This window comes from Colletotrichum godetiae (genome assembly GCF_030913485.1).
Source record: "Colletotrichum godetiae strain CBS 193.32 chromosome Unknown BDP55scaffold_4, whole genome shotgun sequence".
In the NCBI taxonomy this organism is placed as follows: Eukaryota; Fungi; Ascomycota; class Sordariomycetes; order Glomerellales; family Glomerellaceae; genus Colletotrichum; species Colletotrichum godetiae.
The window spans coordinates 1,719,320-1,747,310 of record NW_026851252.1 but is presented as its reverse complement, the minus strand read 5'-3'; the positions used below and the strand labels follow the sequence as shown (position 1 = coordinate 1,747,310).

At 51.4% G+C, this 27,991-nt stretch overlaps 6 protein-coding genes and 1 non-coding gene across 7 annotated transcripts; 4 read left to right on the top strand and 3 right to left on the bottom strand.

Moving 5' to 3' along the window:
• Positions 1–10,381: 10,381 nt before the first annotated feature.
• On the top strand, positions 10,382–11,424 carry BDP55DRAFT_647705 (uncharacterized protein). The gene has a single exon (XM_060573800.1). It carries the CDS (start codon positions 10,881–10,883, stop codon positions 11,118–11,120), a length of 240 nt encoding a protein of 79 aa, XP_060435369.1. The 5' UTR covers positions 10,382–10,880; the 3' UTR covers positions 11,121–11,424.
• BDP55DRAFT_t49 lies at positions 11,202–11,291 on the bottom strand. Its single transcript has one exon. It is a non-coding gene; the product is annotated as a tRNA-Asp (tRNA).
• A 42-nt stretch (positions 11,425–11,466) lies between the features above and the next one.
• Positions 11,467–12,282, top strand: BDP55DRAFT_647704 (uncharacterized protein). Its single transcript, XM_060573799.1, has 2 exons — positions 11,467–12,197; positions 12,260–12,282. Exon 1 carries the CDS (start codon positions 11,661–11,663, stop codon positions 11,883–11,885), a length of 225 nt encoding a protein of 74 aa, XP_060435368.1. The 5' UTR covers positions 11,467–11,660; the 3' UTR covers positions 11,886–12,197; positions 12,260–12,282.
• A 936-nt stretch (positions 12,283–13,218) lies between these two features.
• On the top strand, positions 13,219–14,077 carry BDP55DRAFT_627293 (uncharacterized protein; the record flags this gene model as incomplete). Its single annotated transcript, XM_060571739.1, has 4 exons — positions 13,219–13,324; positions 13,379–13,445; positions 13,600–13,898; positions 14,004–14,077. The coding sequence occupies 4 exons, from the start codon at positions 13,219–13,221 to the stop codon at positions 14,075–14,077; spliced, it is 546 nt and encodes a 181-aa protein (XP_060435367.1).
• A 1,084-nt stretch (positions 14,078–15,161) lies between these two features.
• Positions 15,162–16,816, bottom strand: BDP55DRAFT_541654 (hemolysin-III related-domain-containing protein; the record flags this gene model as incomplete). The annotated part of the gene is made up of 2 exons (XM_060568236.1): positions 15,162–16,493; positions 16,625–16,816. 2 exons carry the CDS (start codon positions 16,814–16,816, stop codon positions 15,162–15,164), a joined length of 1,524 nt encoding a protein of 507 aa, XP_060435366.1.
• Positions 16,817–20,106: 3,290 nt separating this feature from the next.
• BDP55DRAFT_751521 (Fms-interacting protein-domain-containing protein) lies at positions 20,107–21,501 on the top strand (the record flags this gene model as incomplete). The annotated part of the gene is made up of 2 exons (XM_060580642.1): positions 20,107–20,477; positions 20,590–21,501. 2 exons carry the CDS (start codon positions 20,107–20,109, stop codon positions 21,074–21,076), a joined length of 858 nt encoding a protein of 285 aa, XP_060435365.1. The 3' UTR covers positions 21,077–21,501.
• Positions 21,502–24,871: 3,370 nt separating this feature from the next.
• BDP55DRAFT_627290 (uncharacterized protein) lies at positions 24,872–26,030 on the bottom strand (the record flags this gene model as incomplete). Its single annotated transcript, XM_060571738.1, has 2 exons — positions 24,872–25,120; positions 25,473–26,030. 2 exons carry the CDS (start codon positions 26,028–26,030, stop codon positions 24,872–24,874), a joined length of 807 nt encoding a protein of 268 aa, XP_060435364.1.
• Positions 26,031–27,991: the final 1,961 nt, after the last annotated feature.

Here is a 27,991-nt window from a genome sequence, read left to right as displayed (position 1 = left end):
GTAGTGGCTCTGTAGCCGCGGACCGATGGCATCGACCAAGTTTAACTCAGTATGAACCTCAATCATCAACACACTATCGAATTGGAAATTCCGCAAATTCAGCGATGACATCGATATTCGGATAAGGTGAAGAGGCGTTCCGAAATCAATCACACCAGTCACTTGTTCCGCTTGTACGGCTCCTGTGAAGTCTACCTTCCCTGCATCCATAACCCAGGTGTCAGGCTGTCGATGCTATTTGGTAGACACGGTAGACTCGAAAGTAAAATCCGCTCTAGTATTTGGACGGCAAGCCGCATCACCGGGATATCAGCACAAACTGGAAGGCAGTTTGATCGACCCTACCCGTTAGATATCTGAGATTCAACACACCCACCTCATTGGCTCGAGTTGAACTTCTGGGCTGTCAAATCGTCTAGATTAACCATCACAAGCCGTCGCAGCTGCAGGTACGACCGTACGCACCACGACCAGCTAGACAAGGAATTGCCATCACCTTCTTGATTGATCGTTCAGGGCCCCAACATTATGCCTCAGAGTCGGTAGCGCGGGAGAAGATACTCTTGGTCCCGACTCGCAGGCTGCAGCTCGTCCTTTCATGTCTGCTAAATCCTAGACCTGCCAATACCAGAAGCCACGGGCAAGGGTCCTAGCTTGGCGTTGGCACTGCCCTGGTGTGACAGCCTTCGGAAGAGCTTCTCGAACACACGGAAATGCCGCGAATTCATCGCTCGGCCGTGATTCTGAGTCCAATCAGACAATGGACGTGCCATTAGCCTATGTTCAAAAGGACAAAGTCAGATTGTCGCCATTTTCATCATTTTACTCTAGCAATCAACACGCCTTCGGCCGACTTCTGGGGTGTTTGGAATATCTTGCGCATCGACAAACTCATTGCCAGGATCGGATTCGTGCGCCGAGCAATAATACTCAGTTGTACAACCATCAGCAAACAGCTTCATTTCAGTTGGTGTCAAAGAAACCTTGAAAGGGATTCGAAAAAGTTCATGAGTGTCAGAGGGGCTACCTTTTCGATCAGGGTGTCACCTCTTTCTGGAAAGGTTGAGGATCCGGACCACTCGGGGAAGAGGCTTGACCACATTGTCGGGACCTGAAGCCGAATCATGGTCATCGCGAGAGCCCCGCTGTATGCATGCTCAATGTAACAGCTACCGTGGTCCACGAGCCTAGCCCTTGCTGAGTACAACAAGAAATTTCTGGACAGAACAAGCCAGTGGCCAGCATTGCTTCGCTGTTAGAGCTTAGCAATGGCTTCAAATTGATGCTTCCTACCTCATTATCGTAGCCGAGGAGGAGGTGTCCGGCTCGCCTGTATCATCGGTGCCTGATAAGAACTGCAACGGATGACGGACGACTTCACTTGGACCGCAAGCCGACCCCTATGGTCTGACGAATCGATGAAGGATTCCACCACGACGCCCGACGCCCAGACCCAGTAAAATCATGGTCGGCTAAGCTCTAACAAGACCCTCGGTGAGAAGGCCCGGGGCCGGATCAGATCGCTAAGTTAGTTCGGGGTTGGGCTGGCCGGTAGACGGCGTAGACCACGGAAGACCCAAAAGCGAAAAGTACGGCTCTTGTCGAGAAAGAAACATTGTTCGAGTCATATCGAATAGCTGCAGGCACCTATGATCGGGCAATGAGGACCCTGAATGATCGCGACGATGACACTAGAGCCGGCTGTAATGCCGTATGGAGGAGCATGAGCTATCGTTGATGGTGTGCGTCTCCGTGGTCCATTCCGAACCGCCAAGGCCCGTCGGGGTTTTAGGTCTTTCCCCTCGCAATAAGTCTCGGGTTGCAGTCAAACGACACGCACGAATAGGCAACGGAGTCTCCCGGGCAAAATACACAAAACAACAGGCGCCTGTGGAAGCCTAACGGACTCATGGAGGGAAAAACCACTCAGATCCGTGGGAGGCGTACTACGGTATCAGGCCAAAGTTTAACCCCCTAGTCAAGTACTGGTGGGTCTGCCCATACCCCACCTTCCATAAGTGATCTGACCAACCAGAAGCCGCTATTTCCAGCACGGGCCCATCAATTAGCCTAGCTTAACTTTTTTACTAATTACGATTACTTTCTTTTATATACTTATTACTTACCTTTATTTTTAATAAATTATTATTAATATAATATAGTTAATAGGTAGTACGATAAAGTACTTTAATAAGGTCGATTATTAACAGATTTATATACTATATATCGATATAAAATTTATATAGGTTTAAATAGTTAATTTAACTAGATTTATAAAAGATTAGGTCCGTATGGCTATAAGGGCTTTATTAGTAGTAATTACGCCGTATTTTAGCTACCTATAGGTTATAATTTTATAGTAGGAAGAAGCCCTTATTAAGTATATTATTTTTTTTAAAGAGGGCCGCCGGGCCTTTTTTTTATTATTTTTAATTACTTTTTTTTTTTAATTTAGTATTTATATTATATAAATAGCTTTATATTAGTTTAGGTTTTATTATTACGTTACTTATTATAAGCCCCCTATATTCGAGGTTAACCGAATTAAGCATTTTATTTAGGCCTAAAAGTATTTTTATTAAACCGTTAAAGATTAATAAAAGGTTTTATAGATAGATAAGATATAGGTTATAGGTAATTATTATTATAAGCTTTATATTACCCGCTATTAAGGTGAGGAATAAGACTCGATATATATTATTAAAAGGTATTAATATAAGTAGGGTTAGATATTCTAGGGATATTTTTCTAGGGATCGGAAGGGATTAGGTATTTTTTAGAAAAAGGATTAAGGTAGTATTTATATTAATATTTATTAAGAATATATTATATTTATTATTAACGGTTAGATTTACTTTTATCGGTAAATATATAGTAATAATTTTATTTTAATATAAGATAGCATTTTAATATATAATATAAAGTTAACCCGGTAAAAGCTTAATAACTATAGTATTTATTTAATATTCTAGCCGCTTTTTTTATCTAACCTTAACCTTATTAAAATATATTAAAATTAAATAAAGGATTATATATAGGACCTTACGGGTATATAAAAAAATCCTATATATAATATATTATAACGATAGGTTAAGGAGGCCTAGGATACCCTTTTAAAGGATTTCTTATATTTACTATTAAATATAATGTTTATACGTTATTAAGTAGTAATTAATGTTAACGGAATATATATTAAATATTAATTTAGTTATAGAAACTAATTAAGATTAAATAATTGTCGATTATGTTAGCTATTTAGCGCTAACGATCTGACTGGTGCGTTGACCCTTGTCTGTGGATCGGTATTATGCTAGGGGATTAAACTTACCCCTATAGACCAAGTAGACAGCGCCGACCGAGCGGGTCCGGCACCGGGCGACCAGCAGTTTTCGGGAGGTCGCTAGAGGCGGGCGGAACGGGAAACTAGCCCCATTTGGCCAGCCTCCCGAAATGGTAATCCAGAGATTCCAGGGGCAGCGAAGCTACGCCGCACTCCGCACGCATGGCGGCCGAGTGGTGGCCGACCAAGGACGCGTCGGCCTGTCTTGAAGCTTCTAGGGCGCACCTTGAAGAGTTCCGTCAACGGCTGCCAGTCGCGGGTAGTCGTTTGCCTACTTACTCTAACGTGGTACTAACAGTTCGTGGTGCTTGTGGTGCAGAGCACTCCGTCACTCCGTATAGGTGATGGGCTCACACCTTTCCTGGGGCGCCCCGCCAGTAAGCTCAAGCCAAGATCTCTCTTCCCCTCATCAATGCGTGACGACACATCCTGATATCAAGAGCGACGCTTGTAAGCACGCGTTCGTCACGGCAGGTCCACTGGCTCACTCGCATAGGTCCACTGTCCACCGAGCAAGCCATAGAGCCTGTCTTCTCCGATCTCGAGTTCTCAGAAAAGGCAACGAAGCACACAAGGGGAATGGCTTCCGCTACCCGGTCCGGATGCCACCCACATGGCGTGCCTGCGAGCACGTAGTGTACAGTGCAGCGTGTCATAGGAAGCGAGACGTTCCATCGAGACTGGAACCCGTCATACCATCTTCTCTCGTCAGCCGCAAGATAGCATCGAAGAAGAGAAAACGACTGGTCGCCTTGCGAGACTGCAAGAGGCAATTCAGGTGCAGGCCATGTATGGGAGCGGAAAGGCCTCGCCGCGCCGGGAGAATGTCCATTTTACAACAGCGGCAAGGCGCAATCCAGGCATCCTCGAGATTTTTCTGATTCCGATCTCTCTGAGCATGCATCCCACTCACTGCTCACATCTGATAAGAGCCAGTTACCGATACAAGTGCCCGCATTCCATAGGTACCCCGTCTAAAAGGAAGCAACAGGAGACGGCCCCTCTTTGGGCCGCAATATCTCAGCGTGTCCTTGGACCAAATGCCGCTCGGGGGCTCGGAGCAGTGTAAACCTTATCAACTGTCAAATTATTAAGAGCGGAGGCATTTACGATTGATTCGGACAAAAGAAAAAAGGCTCGTCCACTTTTCCAAGGTACCTTATCCACGTCGCGCTCTGGGAAGGCAATCGCATCCTGGGCAGAGTCTGCAAAGACCAGGACTAGGTGCCTTCTTACCACGTTCATCTCATCCACTTCCCCACTGGACTTTTTTTTCTTGCCCCTGGCGCTCCAGAGAACTTTTGGGTCTTTGCCCCCTCCTCGAAACCTCGAAAAAAAAAAAAAAAAAAAAAAACCAACGGACCAACGGTTCCACTACCTTCCAAAAGAAACAAAGCAACAATATGTCAGACTGGCCAGGGCCGAGCTGGTACCCTTGATATGGTAATTCTGGCCAATGGGCCGTGCTGATTGTTGAGCCGTTTGCCTGTCAGATACCAAACTGAAAAAGGCGCCAGGAAGCTTGCCCCCGCGAAACGACTTCATTAAGCAGGGCTTTGCTCGAAGCGATGCTCTTTTTGGGTCTCAGCCCATGGCGGGCTCGACTTGAATCCACAACGCAAGCGAACAGGCAGAATATACCCTGTGGGTTAGAACCGAGCACACGGCTATCCTCCCTCAAATATATGAACCTCTGGTCAAAGAGGCGACGTTCATGGTACGATGACGACGATGACAGCCAAACTTCACTGCAAAATTCTACCTCTATTCAGGAGCTTACATGAAACACTGAATGGACAGCAATGGACTGTCACCTCCACGCTCCTGGCTCGGATTGTCAAAGCAGCTTCTACCGGGGACACGGCAGCTCCAGACTCTTTGTGCATTCGATTTTAAACTCCTCCAGGGACCAGAACAGTAGTCATGCAGATAGGATGCCAATGCATAGTCCACCACGCGATTCTGCCATTTATCCTTCATTTGGTCTTCCTCAAAAGTCTCACACCCACAACTGTGAACTCCATGAAATCCTTCGAGCTTCCAGGATGCGTATGCACCCTCAGATGCAGGCACAAGTCGCATTGAGGCCGCGAGCCGTAGGTGTGGTTGGTCGAAGTAACGTGAAGGGTGTGTGAGATGCATCTTGGCATCGCGGGTACACGCCATCCGCTCGCAGATGCTTACTGAAGAGTCGTGGAAATCGCAACACTATCCATCCCCCTTCCACGAGGCCGGATTGGGGGCCCTTTAGTTTTGCACTTGCTATGCAACGATGTATCGGTCTCCGCATGCCGTCATGGTGGTTCTCTATTGTTTCACGAAACCTGGCCCCCGGAGTTACGCCTTGGGAGTGGAATCTCTCTCGGAGGATCAGACAAGAAAGTCCCCTCTTTGTAAATCGTCCAGCCTTCTTTCTCATGGTTCATGGCCTGCCAGGGCGGTGGCTCAAGCCTCAAAGAGACCGACGGACATGGGAATTGGCCGGTCCGATTAAATCCTCCAGTGGGCCAAGTCCTAGTGAGGAAAGGCGCAACGGGTCTCTCTTCTAAGTTCTCACACCGGGAGCCTTGCGGCCTGGGGAAGCGCCGGTCGACTTTCTACAAGGAGTAATGGTATGACTATGAGAGACGAACCATCAAGGGCCGCGATGCGGAGAAGAGCGACGAGGCTTGCGGGAGCCTGCGGGAGCTCATTTCACGAACGATTTCCCCGATTCTGCAGAGGGGTCTGGAAGAGGAGAAGCTGACCGGTCTTGGGTCTTGGTGCGTGGCACAGCTCGTCAACGCGACGCACCGCTTCTCATGTGCATGCGGTTGGAATCAACAACATGCAGGCCAAGATTTCTACACAGGAGGCCCAGGCCGAGGATGGCGTTCGCTAAGAAGCCCAGAGGAAGAAGGGGGGGGAAAGGTAACGGACGACCACAGACGTCCATGAGCTGTTTGCTTAGTGCCCTACCAAGTACCAACTATGCCCCCCGGATTCCCTCAACTGTCGATGTTGGGAGAATTTATCCCACTCACACGCCGTCTGACAGTTCATTTCGCGAAATCAATCCGCTTGTGGACTTTGCGTCTGGACGGCACAGATGAGGCTAATGATGAGCGGGCTAGCGTTGCGACTATTGACATGACCCTCGCTGCAAATCTACCAGAAATTTGGAAAAAGCGAAGCCCAGGGGCCTCAGCGACGAGGATTTTGTCCCAGAGGAGGTCTGGATACGACGTTGGGGTTCCGTTCAGTGGGATTATCCGTCTTTGTGATCGACATAACTGCTCCGCCGCGGTGGGCAGAAAGAGAGGGATAAGAACAAACAACAGATTTGGGGTCCGATGATCCGACGATGGGGTTCAGACGTCCCCGTAGTGTTAGTGTAACTCGTACTACGGAAATTTCTTTTCTTTTTTGGTCGTCGAGTTCGTTCGACTCAATCCGTATCCGTACCTGACCACGACGACGCACCGGTTCAAACAACGAAATATCCACAGTTGATGAAACCTCTAGAACGACCGTCGAAGAGGTCTAGCTGTTTGACTAGAACTGAGACATTGCTAACTTTGGCCTAGAGCTGCGTGCTAGCGTCCGGTAGCGTCGTATCGCGCCGTCTGTCAAGAGGACTTCCACCCGGCAGTATTTCGTGCTCGTAGGGCAATGATCAACGGTTCGATGGCCCTTTTTCGGTTGGTCATTCGAGGCTTGATTTTGTTTTTCTTTTCTGGTCTATCGAACCAACAAGTGGAGGGAGCGTCTTTACACTTTCCGAGCGATTCCGATACCACGTCGGCATTAAACGTAAGGCTTTTCTTCGATGGCATGTCTCACCTTTTTTTTTTATCCTAGCCCTTCTCGCGGGGCAAAGGCGGGGTGAGAGTTCTGTCTAATTTCTGAGCTTTGACGGGGGGTAGCGTTGTTAGATATTTGCTATACACCCTCTTGGACCTTTTGGGGGTGACCAGAATGCCTGATTGACTAACCGGCCGTTGTATCGATTCAAGTCGGTCTGGCTGCGAACCTGCGGTGTCCTTTCGGTATTGACACCCACAACGGTGGTGCGTTTCTCGAATGTCTCAGTCTCATTGTCTCAGTTGTGCATCGCCGAGGTTGGGGAATCTTGAGAGGAAGGGAGGGGGGGGCGGGTTTGGTCCTTGTGAATCAGTGTTCATGAGGTCCCGAGGACAGCGTCGCATTCTAGAGGCGTCGACTTGACGGCCGTATGGCGAGAGATGAAATTGCCGGCCAAGCGTATAGCGTACCTCAGATGCTGTCTTCTGGTGGAAAATGGGGTGTTGCTTGCGAATGAAGACCTCGTTCACCTGTTGAATGCTCGAGAGGAGGGGGGATGAATGTTGGGCTTGGTTGAAACCGAGGCAGACGGGCCCTGGGAGGAAGATCTCAGGTGTTGATCATGGGCTGTCGATGTGCGGGGTTCGCGCGGGTGGTCTTGTGGCTTTTTAGTCCCTCCAATGATTGGCATTTGCAAGTGTCGCTGCCTCGGTTGATGATGATATCTTTGCTCTTTATCTTATGATATTCTATGCTTTGCAAAAGCGCGAAGGTTGGAAGAGGGGGTAGAGAGAAGACATGGTTTGCAGACTATCGAGCTGGGGGTCTCTTCAAGGAGTTGCGTTTGGGAGAGAATGGGGGGTAGGCGGACTGAGTAGTCGGTCCTTTCTTCGTCGACTTTCATCCCTGGTTCAGTTTTCTGGATGATCAGCTTCGCCTGGATGGGGAATTATCCGAAGAGGGTCTATTTCCATGAATCTCTCATGTTACCGATGAGGTTCTTCAAGATTTGATAGTCTCCCACCCCCGAAGAAGTTGCCGGGGTGTTCACATTACTGGTAAATTGGCACGTCGGCCATTGCTCGGTCGTAATATGTACTCGTTTTACTTGCACCGGGAAGAGAGCACGTCACGGCTGGAGGGCGCGACTTTGAAGAAGGCCTTGGGGTGTCACTGATGGTATCTGGCCTTGGAGGGTTTCAATGGAGTTAAGGGTCAATGGGACACGATCTTGGGTTCTTGAGAAACGTGAGCAGACAGTAGGGTTGGGATAGGTTTGTTGGCGGGTAAGGGTTGATGCTTGAACAAGTGGAAGCATGTGTCAAGTTTTGAGGAGGGTGTTGATGGCATCTGAAAACGTCTTGGTGTAATCTAGGTGACCGGACCTGGTGGGATAGAATGGATCCATATCAGTCTACAACCTAGGTCTGAGATAGTTATGCTGTCTGACATGCTTCTTGCTGCAGGTTAACCTGCAATTGCTTCATTGTGGAACCGGAACCATACCGCACATATCTTTATACAAGCTTCGCAGCCTCGCGTGGTGGACAAGCTCTCTAAGATTGCTCATGGTACATCCACCTCTTACTTCAGATGAACTTCCCAACTCATGGGACTACTTCAGTTCTTGTTTTGGAATTCGCAAAAGCAGTGTTCATAGCAAGGTAGTCGAGTGTAGCACCCATTCAAAAAGGTCGATGATGCCCTCCGTTTCTCCTTGTATGTTCTACCAGGTTGCCCATTCGCCATTTCCCGGGTGATTTATTTCAGTTCTTTGGTCCGCTCAAGTCTCGGAGAACGAGGTAGTATCATCGAGATTCGAGCCTTGCGTCTCTGTTTCCCCCCTAGATTCTGGAGTGCGTCATGCAAGGTTCCAAGTTCCCCCCTCTCGCCTTGGACCTTCCGTGATACACATACATCTAGGCGAGACGAGAGGTGCGGGTTTCTGACATCTTCCTGGCTCTATGATCTCCACGGACTCAGAGACCTATCATGGTCTCTAGAGAACTAGTCGTTGTCGATGTGTTCTTGCAATAGATACTGGGAGAGACTGCAATCTCAACATGTAAATAAGGGTGACCAATTATTCGTATATCTCTCAACCGTCCAATTTCACGCATATCATCAATTCGCTCTGTGTTCTGCATAGATATCATGGGTTATCTCGACGCCGAACAAGGTCGTGTTTTAGGGTGAAGAACACGTTTCTGTTTGAGGAGCTCAGTGCGTTTGCCGTTATTCGACCCTTCACCTGTGAACTTATATTTCATCTGGTTGTAGTCTCTCATCTTGCTTCTTTCGCACAGAAGTTCCATCCATCTTTGGACGAGTCTCAAGACTCTGGATGAAGAGTTTGGGGATGATACACAGCCTGGGAGAAAGAGCCCGCTTTCAGATCTCGGGATCTATTGTCGGGTTCTCAAGTGGCCTTTGCTCTACAAACAATCGATCCAGAGACTTGTCAACTTCAGCGGTTATTCAGCAGCAGGCCGTACTTCTATCCACGTTCATCGAGTAAACTGCTTCTCTTCTAGGGTACCTGTGTTTCACTACAGTCATTTTGTTTTCAATCTCACCAACCCATAAGCGGTCTCGCCCATAATCCTCGCATCGATCCCGGGGGGTTGTGGAGTATAAAGTCCTATGGCTCGCCCGGTTTCCGTGATCTTGTTCTGTAAGTCAGACCTTCTGTCATGACTGTGGCTGAGAAACGATGAAAGTGACGCCATGGATTAGGGGCTCCCTCTTCTGCGTCTAGTACCTGTATAGAAAGAAGAGATACCATCAAGGAACATTAGAGTGAGTCGGGCTGTGAGGCGTTCATCTTAGCTTCGTTCTTATGGATTGTTCCTTGGGTAATATTTCGAAAGGAACGGAGAGTAGCGTCCGTAGAAAGCACATGATGATGATTTGGAAGCCGGACGTCTAATCTCCTCCGACTTCTGACCAGCTTAGTTACAAGATCGACTTGCTGGCATCGAACTCGGGGATCTTGACTTTGAAATCATTCTGTGGTCGGTCTCCTCCAAGCAATCACAAAGGCGACTTTCATATCGTAATAAGATGTAGAGCCTGCTAGGAATTTTCTAATAGATCTAGTCTACATCTTCTAGGTCCTGTTACGGCCAGCCTCGGACGTTCTCATCGCCAACAAGTGTAGCTGCCTCGAAGGAACGACGTGCTCGTCGATGCAGATGCCCCTCCTTTCCGAGTCACTAGGAGATGATCGATCATTGTTTCCTTTGCCTTGACCATTGTCCGCGTTCCACCCGGCGATGGGAGCGGCCCCGGACGCTGGGCCAGCCCATTGAAGCAGAAGGTCGAAATATATGATTCTTAGACCTTTCTGCTGGTCGTTAGATCGGACAAACTCTCTCATGCGGTCGGAAAGTCGAAGTGAGTAATATTTGACGAGACACCCCAAACAACCTAGACCTCATCGACCGGGCCACCTTGCCGCCGTTATTTTCATTCAATGATGGGAACAGGTACGCCGCGTTCCCTTTTCCCCATAAGCTGTTCTTTCAGATAATCATTCTCGAGATTAAGCTCTGTTTCCGGATGTAGTATAGCCAACAGCGTTCTTGCCTCCCTGGAGAATTACTCTGGTGACTGCGCGGGTGACGCTGACTGGGTCGCGGCTACTTGCCAACGCCCTGACAAGTCCAAATGCAAAGAAGGGTCGTCTGGGAAGCTGTCTACTTTCTGGAGCAGTCAAGTAGTAGGTAGGAAGCCCTTCGACTGACAGTCGTCACTCATGGCCGGCTTCGGCAGTCGTCCAAAGTCTCACCGGTCGAGCGGCGACTTCATCGACTTGTCCAGAAAAAATGGACAACCAACCCCCAAGGCGACATTGCTTCCCTCCAAGGAAAAAATATACCTTGTGATCTCTGGAGGAAGGAGCCATCCAACCTGCAGCATCCTCAGCTTGCGTACCTTTCGTGTTGCGCCAACATCCACCTTGCATCACCACACAGGTCACCAAGTCACCATATAAACTTCAAAATAGCCCCAAACATCATCCTTTGTCTAAACAACTCGTAATAGGTCGCAAAAGGTAGCCAAAAGGCAAAAGAATCTCCTCGACGGGGAATTGAACCCCGGTCCCCTGCGAATCGTTGACTTCTCAAATGACAAGCAGATATCCTCACCACTAGACTATCGGGGATTGGTGGATGTGTGCATCCAGTGATAGTTGGTTGGGGGCAGAGGTGGGTTTGGCATATATCAAGCCTACTTAATAGTGCGGTGGGGCATATCAGGGCAAGTGAGCAAGAGATGTGGGGTGGTCGCGGCGTACCACCGGTTTTGATGGATCAGTGAATCCCAGTTCAGGTGAGGAGCTGAGAGATTATTTCAAGAGCCAGAAATGAGAATAGTTGGATTGGAAGCCGAGCAAACGTTCATGGACCGGGCAGGCAAGTGGGTGTCGCAAGAGTTTGCCACTTAAAACCTTAGTACAAATACTTCCGCGTCTGGGTCGACGAGAGCGACAATACCGGCCACGACCTCCATACCAAGGACAAAGATATGCCCGATGCACTGGAACATGGAACACGGAGGACATGTCTTTTTCTGCTATGCACTTAGACTTCTGCTTGTACTTTGCACATCAACGCGAGGACGCGCAGCAAAACGCAGGTTGGCACACAGCCACATGTGGCCACATCAGTACATAGCACTTCACACGCCTCTGAAAGCAGAACCGGAACCTAGAGAATACATCCCATTTTACACGTGCAAGACGTACGCACATGTCTGACAACCCACCAGGACATTTCAACCGTCTTGCCCTCCTACGGCCTCCTCAATATACTCAAGAACGCATGCTACTAACTCAAGGTCCGATAAGCAGCGCAGCCGATCGAGGCTACCTCGCTGATAGAACCTAACCTCGTCCTTAGTAAAATAGGATTCGTTTACTATCTCTAGGGCCGCTTCTCCTTCTCAGACGCCCTATCCTTCTTCCTTAACCTGTCGGTCGAAGGCGCCGCCCTCTACACTGCCCACCTGCGCCGTTTGGTCAACAAAACCCTTACGGACATAACGTATTACCAGGGGCAGCCTGTCATATGCGAGCTCAACCGGTAGTCGACTGACCATGATTCGAACCGGTAACTAATCTACCGCCTACAGCCCAACACCGTGACGGATTTTAAGCATCGGCGGTTGACTCGAAATCAGATGTATGTACCTCGATATCGTGGATCCCACTGCCATTACTACTGCCATTGCTAGTATTATTGATTTCTATCTCTGAGATATCTCTTATGGAACACGCTTTAGAAAGCGTACGGCAATAATAGCGTTGGTTACGATGCCTGGTTTTATACTCAAGTTATGAAGTACCACACGACGCGAATCGAGCAAGCTTGCGAAATGGCAATAAACAAGAAGCCACGACTGAAAGTCAAGAAGGAGGCTAAAGCACTAGAGAAATAGTGTGCTGAACATGAAGTAGGCCAACGTGTGAGTCTATAATCTCACGAAGTTGCTTGCGTGTGGGCTGACATACACAGACCCAGACACCCTGCGAGTCTCGAGACTTGTCTTTGGGCGTTGTATAGAGTTGTGAGGTTAATCGCTTGACTACCCACCTCGTCTTCCTTCTCCAACACGAACATTCCAGCCGGGCACGCCTGACTTAGACCTTCCCACAGACGGAGCAAGACACGCAAAGATGCGGCGCAGACTGCTCATCACTCGCCTCGACTCTGGTCAGTTGTAAAGGCCTGAGGACCTGTCCCTACATCTACCGTTCGCACTATGACATTAAATCACTCCAAAATCGAGCTGCTACCTGCGAGCGCGAGATTGCAATCTGCTAATCTTCCTCACCCCACATGCTAAGAAGAGCTGAGCCATCTGGGACCGATGGAACTACTCGAGTCACCTAGATTGGAACCGCTTGATATAAAAATGTGCTCACATCCTTTCTTCTTGCGAACTACCCGAAACCATACTGGATCTCGTCTCCCGGGGCTGGACCGAACCTTGGCCTATCCGTGAGATTCGTGCAGGCAGACTAGGTGGCGGCCAAGTACGTCCCCAGGAACACGTGGCCCGGTGGACAGCGATACTTTGGCTGGATGAAGATGACGACGAACAATTTTTTGGATTTGTGGATGAGACTTACTCTCGACGACTTGCAGAGCATTGCACCGCCGACGTTTGGAGGTATGCACCTCGTCCCTTGGGACGGTGAGTGACAGCTGATGAGAAGGAATTAGATCGTTGCACACTTGCGATGACTAGCAACGAATGAAGTTACTAGTAGATTATCATCAAATTGCTCCCTCACACCTGAGCCAAAGCCAGATGGGTAGACATGCAGAGTAAACCAGTTGAGCCTCTAATACTCTCAAACCACCACCACCTGGGCCTCCTGGACCTCCCCTGAAATATGCTGGTCTCTGCGCATCGCCCGACTGCCGCTACGCACATGGGGTTCCGTGTGTCTTATTATCTGCGAATAGACCTCAGCTTGCCCCACTCGCACCAGTAATTGCCAACGCGCATCTGGTTGTTCAAGTTGCGCGCGTTGGCACCACAGTATCGCTCTGTGGTCTCATTGCTGATAGGATCTACGTCCAAGCGGGCATCGAAGCAAGTCTCTTCCGCCTCGCGAACCCTTCCCTGAACAGTCTAGCCGGCAAGGCGTGTACTGAGCCGTTGAGGGCGCAGAGTACCCTCTGCGTTGGGCCGACCTGTTCCTGGAACGTGACGACAGCTTCTTCAGAGAGCTCTTTGTCTTCTCGCTCGGCTGGTGTTACGAGTACGTCATTCTCCGTCTTCTCTTTAAGAGAGGTGGCAGCGATGATGGTGATGGTACAGCCTTCGTGATGGGGTTCAAGCTGACTTGATGGCTGTGCGTGCCTAGGAAGCGACGAGTACAGGGAGACGGCCCCTTGTAAAGGTGAATTGAGAAAGACTTGGAAAGGTAATTGGTCCTAAGCTGCCTTCATCAAGCAAGTAGTAAAGGCTCGAATGCCCCCATCTCTAGCTTACCGCTCGCCCCAAACCTACGACTGAAATAATCTGATGTGAACGGTGTTTATCTGAATTCATTTCGATACATTATTCACTACTTTCTACTAATGAGCCTAACTTTACAACCACTGGCCCTGAACAGCTATGTGAACAATCGGCTCCTGCGGCTCGATTTCTTCCAGCAGCTAAGGCAGCGGATCGATCCATCTGACGGATTTTGATCTGGTGACGAATCCCCATTGTTTAAAGAAAAGAATACGCATGTACGAGCAGTAGCTTATCACAAAAGAGTCGATAAATGAGAACTGAAGACATTAAAGATCCAAGTTTTAGACAGATGGGTATCTATTCTATTAACGAGCGCGGGGGGTGAGAGCCACCCTGTTTATAGCTTTTTTGGCCATTAGGTATTGCACTCTAATCTAAATGCCGACATGTGTTGTTGGGCGACAAAATCATGTCGATGCAATAGTATCGACAGTTCGCACAACACAAAGCTGAGTACCGTTTTTCTGTTCGGTACCGGAGCGCCTCTTCTCCTACAGATGGCCCGCTCGCGCTGGCAGGTCGCCTGCTGAGCGGAACCGGAGCGTGCTACTTTGTTGAGAATAGCAGTGTCGCGTCTAGCCATGCAAGATGTTGAAAGTTCTAGGGGCTGACGAACATTGATAATCTGGCAGCTTGTCCCTCCGAACTACCAGGAAGTGGCGGTTCTGAGGTGACGTCCCAGCATCTTCAGACGGATGGCTGGCTTGCGGTGATTGACATCAATATTTAAGCTGCAACAGCCTGAAGAGACAGACCAAGAGCGGAGAGACGCCGGACTGATAGACACCAAACGGCGCCTACTGCGTTTTAGAGCAAGACCGAGATGTAGCCGCCTCAAATGGCAGACAAACGCAGTCAACTCCGGAATGAAGTACCCTGGAGAAGTAAAATGTAGTATGACTGCATCAAAGCAAGCTTCTCGACAACCGTATCGCAGCAGGACACGACTGACAGATCGGAGTATGCCCGAGCCAACGCGGCATAGGTTCACGCCTCAGCCTCAAAAGACGGAACACTCGCCCTGTGCCTGCCTGAAGGCATTCGCAAAGAACGACTGCATGGCAGTGTAGTGGAACAAGATACCGCCAAGAACCGCCAGATGCCACAGGTTGTGGCTTCCGCCAATGTAGTCAAACATGCCCGGGCACCAACGTTCGGGAATCTTGCTGGCATACACGAAGGCACCGAGAAGGTACACAAAAATACTCTTGGCAATAGGCGTATAAAACTCCCAGACAAAGTCAGGCCCGTGGGAGAAGTAGAGCTGCAGGATCGGCAGGAACCCCGTTGCGCCGAGGCCGCAGAAGAAGGCGACACGGGCCCACGCCATCTCGGCTCCGTTAAAAGTCGGGTGCCAGGGGAGGATGACGCCGCCGATGCCGAGGACCGCCGTTGTGCCCATGTACAGCCAGCGGCTGACGGGATCGCAGTAGAAGGCCGTGTACTCGGTTGTGACGATGGATGCTGCAATAAGAAGCGATATGCCTGTATAATCGACGCAGGCAAAGATGCTGATTGCGTCCACGTCGGCGACGGCGTTCATAGTGTGCCAGATTGTCGAGCATACCAGTGTGAGGCATGCTGTGAAGAAGAACACAGCGGCAACGAAGATGTCCGTCTTGGTGCTAAACTGGAAGTTGGTATTGCGGGGGTAACAGTAGAGGGCGACGGCGAGGACGATGACAAGGCCGATGGCGTGGGACCAAATGTTGACGAGCTCGTTCGAGGGGCGGAAGGCCGACCAGATACACTCGAGCTTGGACTCGGTAAAGCGGTATCCATCACGAATATGCGGGTTGATGCGCCACGGCATAGGAAGGTCGTCGTATGTGATGAGCTTCGTCTCCCTGGCCCTTGCGACGGCATGGGCAATCTTTTCCTCTAGATCCTGAGCGGCGCGCATGGCCCTCTCGATACCCTCGTCGACAACCTCCCGCGCGAGCCCGATGCTCTCGTCCACAACCCTTCGGCCCTCGTTCATGAAGGCGCTTGCCGTATCGGCGGCATTAGCGAGACCTTGCTCCCGCAACTTGTGCGCCTTGTTCTCAAACTCGGTGAGCATGTCGTCTAGGAGCTCGATGCCGACACGGGCCTTCTCGTTCAGGGACTCAGCCGAGGCCAGGGCGCCCTGGTACCGGGCCTCGAGGGTCTCCACCATGATGTGCAGGCGCCTGCGGCCGGCGCCGAGGACCTCTTCCGAGGCAGAAGAGCAGCGAGCGCGGACGGTCTGGAGAGTGGAAAAGGCGCGGGATATGCTTGAGTCGAAGGTGAGCTCGCCGTAGTTTTCGAGGAATTCGAGGCGCCGTTCCAGTTCGGTCAGGAAGAGGTCGACCTGTGGAGGAGTATTGTCAGCACATCTCGCTTCGCACCACATCTGAATTTTGTTCACATCCCCAACATCTTGGTTGACGGGAAACGTAACCACGAACAACAGCTGAAGTTTGTGAACACAAACGAGCATACCTTAAGTAGCAAGTGCTCCTCGCCATCCATGATTTGGTTGACAATGGACTTGCGTCTAGGAATGAAGTGGGAGTGTCGTCTTTTCCGAGCGACTTCGGAGCCTTCAGTCTGAACTCCAGAGGCGGTGGCCGTGGTAAAGTCGTCGTCGTCCTGGATGGCGGCGCCGCTGCAAGGTGATTTGAGGGAAGCCATGTTGGCAATGGGTTCCATAACTGAGCCAACAAGAAGGCGGGAATAGGTATTAACAGGAGCACCTCGGGTATGCTTCAAGCGAAAACAAGGTTCGGGTTAGGGGGCTCGGCGGTAGAGACCGCAGCCAGGGCAAAGGTTGGTGGGATTCCGGAATGTTGAACTATATCGGTCTCGCCTTCGTATCGATTTACACGTGCAAGTGTGGTCCCGCAGTTGTGGTTTTGGTTGTGTTACACTGAAGATATGCGGTGTTTTGGTGATAGGGAGTGTGTTTGTGTGGTTTGTAGATTGCGGGACGAGTCGATGTTTACGGATAAGCCCACGAGCGGGAGGCGATGGCAATTATTGGCTTATACACCCAACGGGAGGGGAGGGACCTTGGCGTAAAGGGCGGGCGGTGGAAGGGTGGAAGGGTGGAAGAGTGGAGGGAGGGTGGGAGGGAGGAGGAGGGGAACGGGAAGAGGAATGCAGGTCAGTCAGTCAGATACAGACAGAGACCGAAAAGAAGGGACCGAAAGAAGCAGCTTCTCCAGGAAATGGAAAAGCGTTCTAAGTCTGTTGAGGTAGTTGAGCGGCGGGCGGATCTCAACAATGCGGAAATCGGATTGGCCGGGGCGTAAGGACGGAGAGGAGCAGGCCGTAGATCGACAGAACAGCTGGACCCTGGTGCCTTTTTTGGGGAAGGTCAAGGGGAATGGATGGATGGATGGATGGGATCGGATGGCGAAATTCGTTGCGACCTGACTGTACTTCGTACGGATGCTCCGTGAGGAGAAGTACTTCTTGGGTGCTTGTCTTGCGCAAACAACAAAAGCTCCTCGGATCAAATCCTTTTTGCACGTGCGTTTTGCTTTGTGAAGTAGGTATGGGAGACGGGAGGACAGTAAGGAGATGGACCCAAGAGATACGAGACGGAGCTTTGGCAGTTGAGAAAGAGATTGAGAGACAGAGCGGGAGGCGAATTCCCAAGATTGAATTGGTGCTTTGTTGCAGCAGCAAGATGCAAGTATCCCGCAGGGTAACGTACCCAAGGTAATTACGAATACCGAGAGCGATCCGAGACGTAAAGGAAAGGAGAAGGAAAGAGAAAACGAGCAAAAACACGGAGTCAGTCAAGAGGGAATTATTACAAGAGGGAATTGCGAATGAGTTGCGGAAGCGCCCAAGCCAAGCCAAGCTACGCAAAGTGAATATAGTATTCGTAAGGTACCTTGCAGAGACCGGGATTGTTGGCTCTTCTCATCTCGGGGCATGTGGGCTTTTCTGCAGCTCTAAAGGGACATGAGATCCGCCATCGGAACAAGACACGAGAGCGAGAGAAAGACTTGATGAAGAATGAGACCAACATAAACCAGAGACTAGATGAGTTTCTCCAAGTCGGAAGAGATAGATCACTGACCAAATCATCGAAGAAGAAAAAATTCACACCAAGAAAGCAACTGCCCTGAAACTCTTTCACACTTGAGAGGGAAGCAGCATGAACAGACACCTTCTTTCCCAGGGCTGTTCGGTTCGCTTTGCTGTCCCCGAGCGGGTACAGCGCCTGCATGGTCCGGTAAACTTCGGCCCCAGCCCAAGGCGCGCGTGCCGTGGCGTGGCGGGCCTTTGATGCGCGCCACCAATCGTCGTCATCCGTTCGTTCCTCGCACCCCCGTTCCCACAAGGGACGGTGGAACCTCCACTGTCTTTTTTTCCTTTTTTTTCCTTGCTCTCTTTCCATCCCCTCTTCTCTACACCATTCCACGAGTGCGCTTACTACAGCAGCTGCAGAATCGAAACACAACAGCTGCCAGCTTGGTACAAACTAGTGTAAGATCTTCTGAACATGTATGTATGCCAATATGCACCCCGTTGCCGACTTTGCCTTGCCATGCGTAAGATGTGGAAGAAACGGTCAAAACCAAGCCTTGGGATGACGACCAGGCCGGGCCGTCAATGCCTTGTCCGAATTGGACGGGGCAGGGTATGGTCCGTCAACGGCCAAGGAAAGTGGGAAAAGGCCATGCTGATATGCTGTTCAGCATGTGCATGAAAAGAGCTCCGAGAATCAAAACTAACAAAGCAGGCCAGGAAACAGACAGGGTTGAAGTTTGGGAAATCCATCAAGTGTCATGTGTTTTGAAAATGGCAGGAATGAAAAATGACGGAACCCCAAGCTCCTTCTTAGGCCTTTTGAGGTCTCGTCTGACGTAGGCAATTGCTTCAATCGCAGGAATCACTGTTTCCCTTACAATCCCATTCGGATCTTCCCACCTCTGATGCATATCTAGTTAGTCTGTGGACAGCACGGCAGTCCAAAAGGCTTGGAAAGAGATGACACTCGACACTGGGGGGAAACTCCCGCCCTAGCGTGCCTTGTGATGACAACCCAAGACCATTGTCTTAGACCCCTAGTATCGCATCCAAGGTACGGAGCATGATGTAGTAGTTCCAAAGCACTATGCGATAGGGCTTCCGACTAGTCGACCATGGCGGGCACTACTTACTTTTGTATGTAAATGTTCGGCTCTGTAAACTTGTGTTAAGGTATCACTTGCCTGGCGTTTGACGAAGCATGTGCCTCACCCGACATACGGCCCGCCCTTATCTCGTCTCATGTGAAATCCGCCCAGGCATGAACTGGTCCAAATGCATGAGTAATAAGCAGAACGCCGCTCGTGGCGGGTTGTACTGCTAAGAATTGGCTCACTTCCTGATAGTTGAAGAAGGTGGTGGTGGGACGGGAGCTGAAGCTGTGCCTACCTACCTGGAAAGCACGGTCCCATCCATACAATCCGCCCTGCGGTGCGGCTGCACTGATTTTCCAACGTCCGCCGCGGTGCCTTACGGTGGTGACGGGACCTACGGGAACATTGGCAAAAGCATCGGAAACAGTCTAGATCCAACACCACAGCCCAAACTTTCGACTTTGGAGGCGCACTCTCAGCCATTGCAACCAAATCACAAGGCTATCGTACCCACTTACCATCCGCCTGTTTGCGCCCATTCCATCCCAAGTCGAAAAAAGCTTCCGCGTCCCCATTCGTCAGATCGCCCAACCACCTCACCTCCCTTCAGCCTTGCGCGTGCGCGACAAGATAGACACGAAATCCAACTTCGTCCCGAAGCTTCACCAAACCCTTCTACTTCGTACAGATAGCCATCGTACGAACCGACCGTAGCGGCGACCCATTGACGAACTCATCCTACCGAGACCGACCACCAAACATCACCAAATTTCTCCCCATCCCTCATCGTCAACTCTTTACACAATCGCACGAACAAAAGCACACCCCCAAGAAACCGCAACAATGGTAGTCAACGAGCTCGTATCAGACAAGAAACTAGGCGCGGTCCTCCAGACCTCAGGTTACGCCCAAGACCAAGCCGCCAAGCTCCTCCACCTCCTCACCGAAATTACCCGCGCGGCCGAAGATTCAGAGTCAGCATCAGCCTCTTCGCCAGAGCTCCAAGCCGCCCTTTCAAAAGAGCAAAAGCTCCTCCTCACAAACATCTCGCACCTCCGCGGCCTGCACCGCTCCGCTAACTTCAACGCGAGAGACACAAAAGCCCAGACGGCCGAGGCGCGGCACGAGGTCGACCGCCTGCACCTCCAGCTGCAAAACCTGTACTACGAGCAGCGCCATCTCGAGGGCGAGATCGAGGCGTGCGAATCTTACGAGTAAGGCCTTTCCAATCTTACACGGCGGCCGAGAGAGAGGGACAAGGAGAGGGAGTGCTCTCTCTCGGCCAGCAGGTTTTCATATAGCTAACCTTTCAACCTCAACCACCAGCCATACCTACCAGAAGCTACCTCTCATACCCGTCGAAGAATTCATCGCCGAGCAACCAGAGCACGCCGACGCCGACGAGGACGCCATGATGATTGCGCGCATCGGCCACGAGCGGGCGGGACGGGAAGCCCTCGAGCAGCAGAGACTCGAGCTGGTGGGAAGGAAGCAGAAGCTCATTGCCGAGAACAAGAAGCGCAAGGACGACCTGGCCAACCTTGACAAAGACTTGGAAAAGTTCATCGATGTAAGTAGCGCTGGAGTCTGCTGGGACCTTCACCTGGGAAGAATTTCTCATGCGCCGATTTCTAACCTTCGTTGGTGTAGGCTGCGAAACCCATCCAGGAACTCTTCGAAAAGGTTGTATGAAAGCGATAATGGATGGTTTACTCGTCCGTTGTACGAGCCAAGTCCTCCCGCTGCCGCACGATTTGCCTCGCAGAAAGATGTTTTCGGCACCGAAAGGTCGTATGCTTCATTGCCCTGCTAGAGGCTTCAACTTCGTAGTACGGCACACCAGCCGAGAATGCCACACAAGCAGATGGCCGGAGAGAGTATCGCAGGCTAAGATCTGTGGGGATAAATATTCTGCTCGACGTTTCGATATCTGCATCGTCTCTAAAGTCTGCATCCGGAGCCTTCGGATGAGGAGTTGACTTGAAAGCCACGAGCATGCCTACGGGAGTGGGGCTACGGAAGGACGGCATCTAAGCTCAAAGGTATTTTTGCGGCATCACGCATCCGCGGGCACCGTTCGGCGTTCGAATCGACCAAGATGGGCCCGGGGTGGCTCTGTTGCTGACAACGCAGCGCAGCCGCGCGCGCTGCGCCTCTGAGGAGCTGCCGATGGGATTTCAGAGAAGAGTGAACATTACGAACGGGGTCGTAGAGGACCTAATTGCCGAGGAAAGGCTCTATGCGCACCTCGATAGCTCATTGAGTACCACAACGTCACCACAGACAATTGACGTCGTCAGGCCAATAATCAATACCACACAAGGTCGAAACATATCTTTGTTTAAACATGAGTGATCAGTGTTTGACGTCGGACGTGTAAAAAGCTCTGGGGGTGGGTCGGCCCGGGGAAAGTCGAGGCAACGGCTCTTGAACGGGATACTCACGTCACCCGCGCCGGCTGCCAAGGAGATTCCGATTCGGCATAAGCCCGGACGGCGAGCGAAGCCCGCCCGGCCGAAGCAGAAGTGACGCGTTGGCTGGGGAAGCAATGCACAGGGCAGCCGAAGGTCTCACCCCGGATCCGATGATGCGACATATCAGTCCCGCAAGGTGACTGGTTGGTCGATCCGTCTGGCCATCGGGGTCATCGGGGATGGAAGACATCGGGCGGGGAGTTTTTTTTTTGTTTTTGGCTTTCGACGTCTGAGGCAAGCCGTTTCATAGCTGACGGTACCAATTTGCCAGAAACAGCTTGCGTTAGCAGAGGGAGGATGCCGGTTAGCCGTGGAGCCTTTGTGGTCGAGAATAGGCCCTCGACAGCGCGGATCGCATATTGCCATATCTCAGTCGTTCGACCGTTTGCTTCGAGAAGCCCCGAGGAACATGAACGCGGCAACTCGCTGCAGGAATCAAGTTCGGCATAATGGTCCCCTAACACCTCATCAACCGTTCTTGCTTGCTCGAAGCCACGCACGCTGTCCTGCAAGCTTCATCCTGTACTGTATGTAGAAAAAGTATGCCCATCTCGACTGTCTCGCAGGGCTTGTTTCAAAGTTGTTTCCCGCATTGGAGTATAGCAGGACCCCGTCGGCCGACAAGACGGGCCCGGTGGTAAACGGGCAGATGCGTACGCAGACGGGTATGATGGGGCGAACTTCTGAATCGCAACTTGTTGAGACATGCCACTTGTGACCGGACGAGTCTGAGTGCCACATTGGTCCATGGATTCGGTGTCTCAAGGGCAACCCGTCCGCCATGCGTGGGTTAGGTACTCTGCAGCGTGGAGGACGTAGCTTTCCGAGAGGAGCAACGAATCCACCAATTTGGTCTGAGGCTTGCGGGAGCTATCGCACGCTGAGTTCTAACTCACAGTCAAGACATCGGATGCTTCAGCCGTACCGGACACGCATCGATGTCTCGACTTGAGCTGGGAGATGGAGGCCTGTATGCCACGATCGATTTTCCCAACCTTAGTTACAACCTCTCTCTAGTTCCCGCTTCGCGTTCCCGGTTCAGTGAAAAAAGTAATGAAGGCGATGAAATGTGACTTGCAAATTTGGCACAGCCAAGGCAGCAAAACTCAGCAAACTTCTAAATAATACACAGTCGTGAATCGTGATGAGTGACGAATTAAGCCAAGGCCTGCCAAGTAGCCGTTGGACGGCGACAGAATCGAATCGTCGATTGGTGGATACACTGTGTGGTGCGTAGCTCCGTTCCCTTGGTCGTTTCTCTCTCCGTTCCCTCAATAACTCCTCTTTTCCGACATCTTGCCGTTGGTATCTACATGTGGTGGTTATGCTACCATTATGGCGATCCGCGGGTGCGGGTCGGCGTAGGTTCCGCAATGGCAACTAGCCAGGGGGCGGCCGGCGTTGATGGGGGTGGTTCAACGGCGAGCATCGACGCGAGATGGTGTTCGAGGAGGCGCCCCGATTCCCCCAGGAAAGCCCGAAGACTGGACACAAAACCATGGTGGTAGCCGCACCCGGACCATTTTCCTTCTAACGCGGCCGGCTGGCTGGGCAGGAGACCTGGAACTCCATGTCTTGCCTCGCAGGTTGCTGGTCCAGTCGGCCAGTCAGATTCGGAGCATCAGAAACGTTCAATCTCAAACGCCGGCCCGCCAAGTGGTCGCCCACCCCACCATCCGGCAACCCCCCTATAGGTCCTCCTGCAATACCTACCTAGGTGTTCCTCGGTATTCTCCTGGTTGCTGACTTTCTTCATCATAGCCAGTGCCCGTACCGTACGGATAGACATTACGCCTGTCGCTTTGCTGCTCCAGTGCTCACTGCTGACCCCTATGGTGGAGGTCCGCGGAATAGGGATCCCCTTCCAAGGCTCCCTGTGCTTGCGTCGGCTGCTGGAGAGATGGTCCAGTCTCTAGATGCCGCGAGTGGAACGATTTCGCCAAGATCGGAGTTAAGCTGAAGGAGCAATTGCGTCCGGCATTTGCGTGAATTACGAAGCAATCGATGCGCTGGCTCATCGTATTGGTGACCAAAAGCTCATATCCGATAATCCTCGGACCAGCATGTCGCATTGTTCATTACGGAAGAAGCAAGTCCTGGCTTGTGATTGAGTAGACATGGAGTGCGGCTGGGGCAACTCTACGAGCGAACAATACAAGAATTAGCCTGAAGCGGACTCAGAGCCAGCGGTATCCTTTCTTTCAGTCTTTCAGACATATCGCGGCCTGTATTTGCTCGGGAGGAATAAGCACCGTCAGCTATCCGTACCAGGATTTCAGCCTACTCGACGCCACATCGTCCCAAGGTGAATCGTCTGTCGTAGTAGGTACTCTCGTGTTCCATACGAACAAAGTATGCGAATGCTTGTCTCTGGCATGCCCTACCTGCTAAATGCATGTTGTTCGTCTGACCTCACGTCTCTTTGCCAGTTCGCTCCCAATCCTCATCAGGCGTTTATAGAAAGCGCTAGATCAGCCAGGCCATGAATAGATGCCATTGATAGCACGAGCATATCAAGACGGCTTGAATGCAGTCAGCACGGGGCTGGTGAAATGCGCTAGAAGCCAACGGCGTTGATTTGATGATGTTGATGCGGCTCGCAAGGCCACGCAGAACCTGCATTGACCAAGGCCAACCGCCCGGTGTCTGAGCGTGATCGAGACTGGTGAGATGGATAGTTGATGATATGCACTTGTCGGGCACATGTCGATATCGGACAGTGTGACCAGGGCATCCAAGTCAACGGGATGCAGGTCGAAATTTCCCGCCCCGGCTGCCGTGACCCGTCACTGCTGAATCTTGACAGGCACATTTACAGTTTTGCAACCCTGGGGCCCTGGTAGAGGCCTGGCCAGAGCACCTAGCCCTGATTTTCGTCTGCTGATTTGGACTTCAATTTTTGTTTTGTTTCCATGGCGGTTGCGACTCTGCAAAGGGGCCAGACAGAGGAAGAGGAAGCCGGAGAGGCCAGGTGAAGAGGAAAATTGGAGATTGACCGTGTCTCAGCATCCCATCATTTCGCAGCAACGGTATCCCAGCACGCCCCGAGATCCCACGTCGGCTCTCCAGTCCGACTGTGAGTGAGCGGGAGGGCCGCACTGTGACTGGATTGGACCGACTGGACAACGTCAGATTCAGCGCAGGATGACACCAAGTGTAGGTTTGGCGATGGTGGGACGACTAAGAACATTGTCCGCGGGGCCTCGACCGCAAGCTAGTCTAGCATAGCAGAGTGTAATCATCGGTGCGAACCCTGGAGGGCGAAAGGTGTGCGACAGGTCTGGTCGAAAAATGCATGCCATGAGATGACATTTAGCAAGCATGCTGCCTTGTAGTCCCGTTGCCCATGCCGTGACTAATCTCGCCTGTGTAGGCGCGTTTCGCTGGTTATCGTCGTCGTTCGTCGTCTAGCTACCCATGACCTCGTCTCTTTAGGGTCACATCTCTTCGCCCTATGACGACAATGCCGCAGCATAGCCGTGATGGATGACGACGGCAGCCATAGCTGCCACGCTGGAAGCCCCCCTCCTTTGACCCGCCGCCTGTCGACAGCTCAAGCCGCGGCGCCGCTTGTGAGAGCTGGGGTTGGGGAAGCACTCTTGAAGGAGCCAATGGGCACTACGAGACTGCGAGACTGCGAGACTGCAGCTCATTAGACGGTGTCGCGACGAGATCCAGAGGTGTGCGGGCTCTCAGACTGAGCCACGATTTGCTCCGCTTGGCGTGCCTACGTACCACTTTGCATGTGGTCCCGGCAGCTAGAAGCATCCTGCAGCGCCGCAGCGGTAGGTAAGTCTCCCAGACCTGAAGCATCGTCTGTGACGCGGAGATAGCGTGGTACCGCCAGCAGCATCTGCCCGCCGTGTGTTTCGATTCGTCTTCGCACGCAAGCATAACATAGGTCCAGCGGCGACAGTGGCCCTGGATACCGTCTTTGTCTCGTGGCATTGTGGCACAAGAGGCGGTATCGATGGCGCGTGGCTGCTCGTCCTCGCCGACCTGGCAAACGCGGATAGTCGCAGTGTTGACTGCTTCCAAGAATACTCGGCATGTTTCCTTAGCCGGAGGATCAGTGCACGGTCGAATCGTAGGAGCGATAGGCGTCGTTATTGACTGAATTAAGAATGAACTAGCGATATTGAGCTTTGGGTGTTTGATGGTATTATCGACTATCTTGAGCTCCAGGGTAGCTTGGGTCATAGTCTTCTTGAGCTCGTGATGTGAGCTGCTCGGGAGAGAGGGCGTGACTTGGCGCATTTCAACCGCTGGCAGCTGATACGGATTTGATGACATGGCCACAAACACAGCGGTTGCCTCGCACAAGTATGATACATGTCGAACTACCTCTTTGGTGCTCCGTAGCAGCAAGGAGATGGAAACAGTTTCCAGAAGAGATTGATTTGCTGGTCTGGCAAGGTTGGCTGCGGGAAAGATCAAGGCACAAGACTGGAAGCCGATGAAGTCGAAGCACCCGAGGTATAATCGTCAAGAGAAGTAGTCAGTGGAGGCTATCTCACCGATCGCCTGCCACAGGCGTAGGTACTCATTCAGACTTGGCCTGTACCTTTCATTGGCATTAGCCTCTACCTTATGATAGATATTGACTAAGCAGACACCTTATAACTGGAAGGAAAGAAGGAAGGCGTGATAAGTGCCAGCCTTGGAAATAAGGAAAGGAAAGCCCCACGTCCGGTTGTGAGGTTAAGCTTCGACTGCTGACTACGGATACCCTCTACGTACGAAGTACACCGCCCCCCTGAGCGGCTTTCCACTAAGGATGGCTAAGCTTCACAACCCGGCACAAAGAACAATCTTCCTCCACGAGTCCACAGAAGCCCAAAGTATTCGTACAGAGTACGGGGTAATACGGAATACTTTGTTGCATTGTTGAGTATTCCCGGCCAGACTCTACACTTTTCCCATGCTGGGCATCCACCACCGAGACTGTCATCGACGAGAAATCAGAAACAATTATGGGCTGTTGAGCTCTGGACCTCCTTTGTTTGTATGTTTTTGCAGGGCTTGAATGGAATGGGTATTGGGGGGGTCCGGGTCCTGCTCCAGTCTCCATTGTTGATGAGTTATTACTCCTGCGGCCTGCGTGCCGTGGACGGTGGTGCCCTTTGTCATCGCATCGCGGGAGCGCCGTACTATGTCCGCGGGATCCAGCATCGGATGTCGAGTTGCCTTGCACTTTGTAACCGTACTCCGTACTCTGTGCCTACCTAGGACTCAGGAGTGCTAGGTGTTGTTGGCTGTACGTACCTATCACAGCTCCCCTGCCTTACGCTTGGGTTGCTTGGTGAGGTGGAGAGCTGGCGGTAAAAAAGCACACAAGGTGGGCCTTTCACTGCACTGTGACGCCCCCGGATCGAGCAATTGAAAATTGTTAGTGGGGAGGTACTTCTCAAATATCCCGTTTGGGCGAGCCAGCCCGTCAGAGCGGGAGGAGCGACCCCACGGCAGCTTAGCGTCTCTAGCGTCCCTAGCGTGGAAAAAGGCACAGGCAGCAGGCATTGCAGACAGTCTTTGGCCTATGAACTTGGCATCGCTGCATGAGTATCACACACTGTACGGGGTCTCTGTGAAATTGCGTCCCAGTCGTCGTAAAAGGTGCGACTGTTGGCTCTATTTTTTCTGAATACCTACCTACTCGTAGCTATGTACGGAGCACTTACTTTTGTTGCAAGGCGGCCAGTGAGGTACTTCTTATCACCTTATCCGTACGGTGATGGTCTGAGAGACGAGACTCTCGGCATTGAGGCTGGACATGCCCAAGTAAGAAGAGAATATCAACCAAGACTGAAGCATCAAGACTATAATCGAGAGATGAGACAACACAAAGAAGGTTCGAATTGAGCTTGAGGGAAGCCACCCGCCAAGTGCGGCTGTGCAGTGCCCGACAAGCTCCTGTCCTGTCCAGTGTTGTCGGCTCGCACTCGATCATGACGCAGTGTCGCACACCAATACACTTCCATCATCACAACAAGCTGGCCCAGTCAATCTATCTGAAGGGGTTCCTACGTTCTGCATTTCGACTGCCTAGAATTGTCTTCGAATATTGACTCCGCTCATACTCGGAATATTGGCCAAGCCCGCAGAGTATGAGACTTTCTTGGCCCAAAATACTATAACATGATAATGAGGCCCTTGAGTCGCATGGCATGGCAGTGCTTTCCTTGGAATCGTTATCGCTATCAGCAAGAGAAGCTGTCACGAAGCGAGACCAACGAACGCTACCTTACTCCGTACTC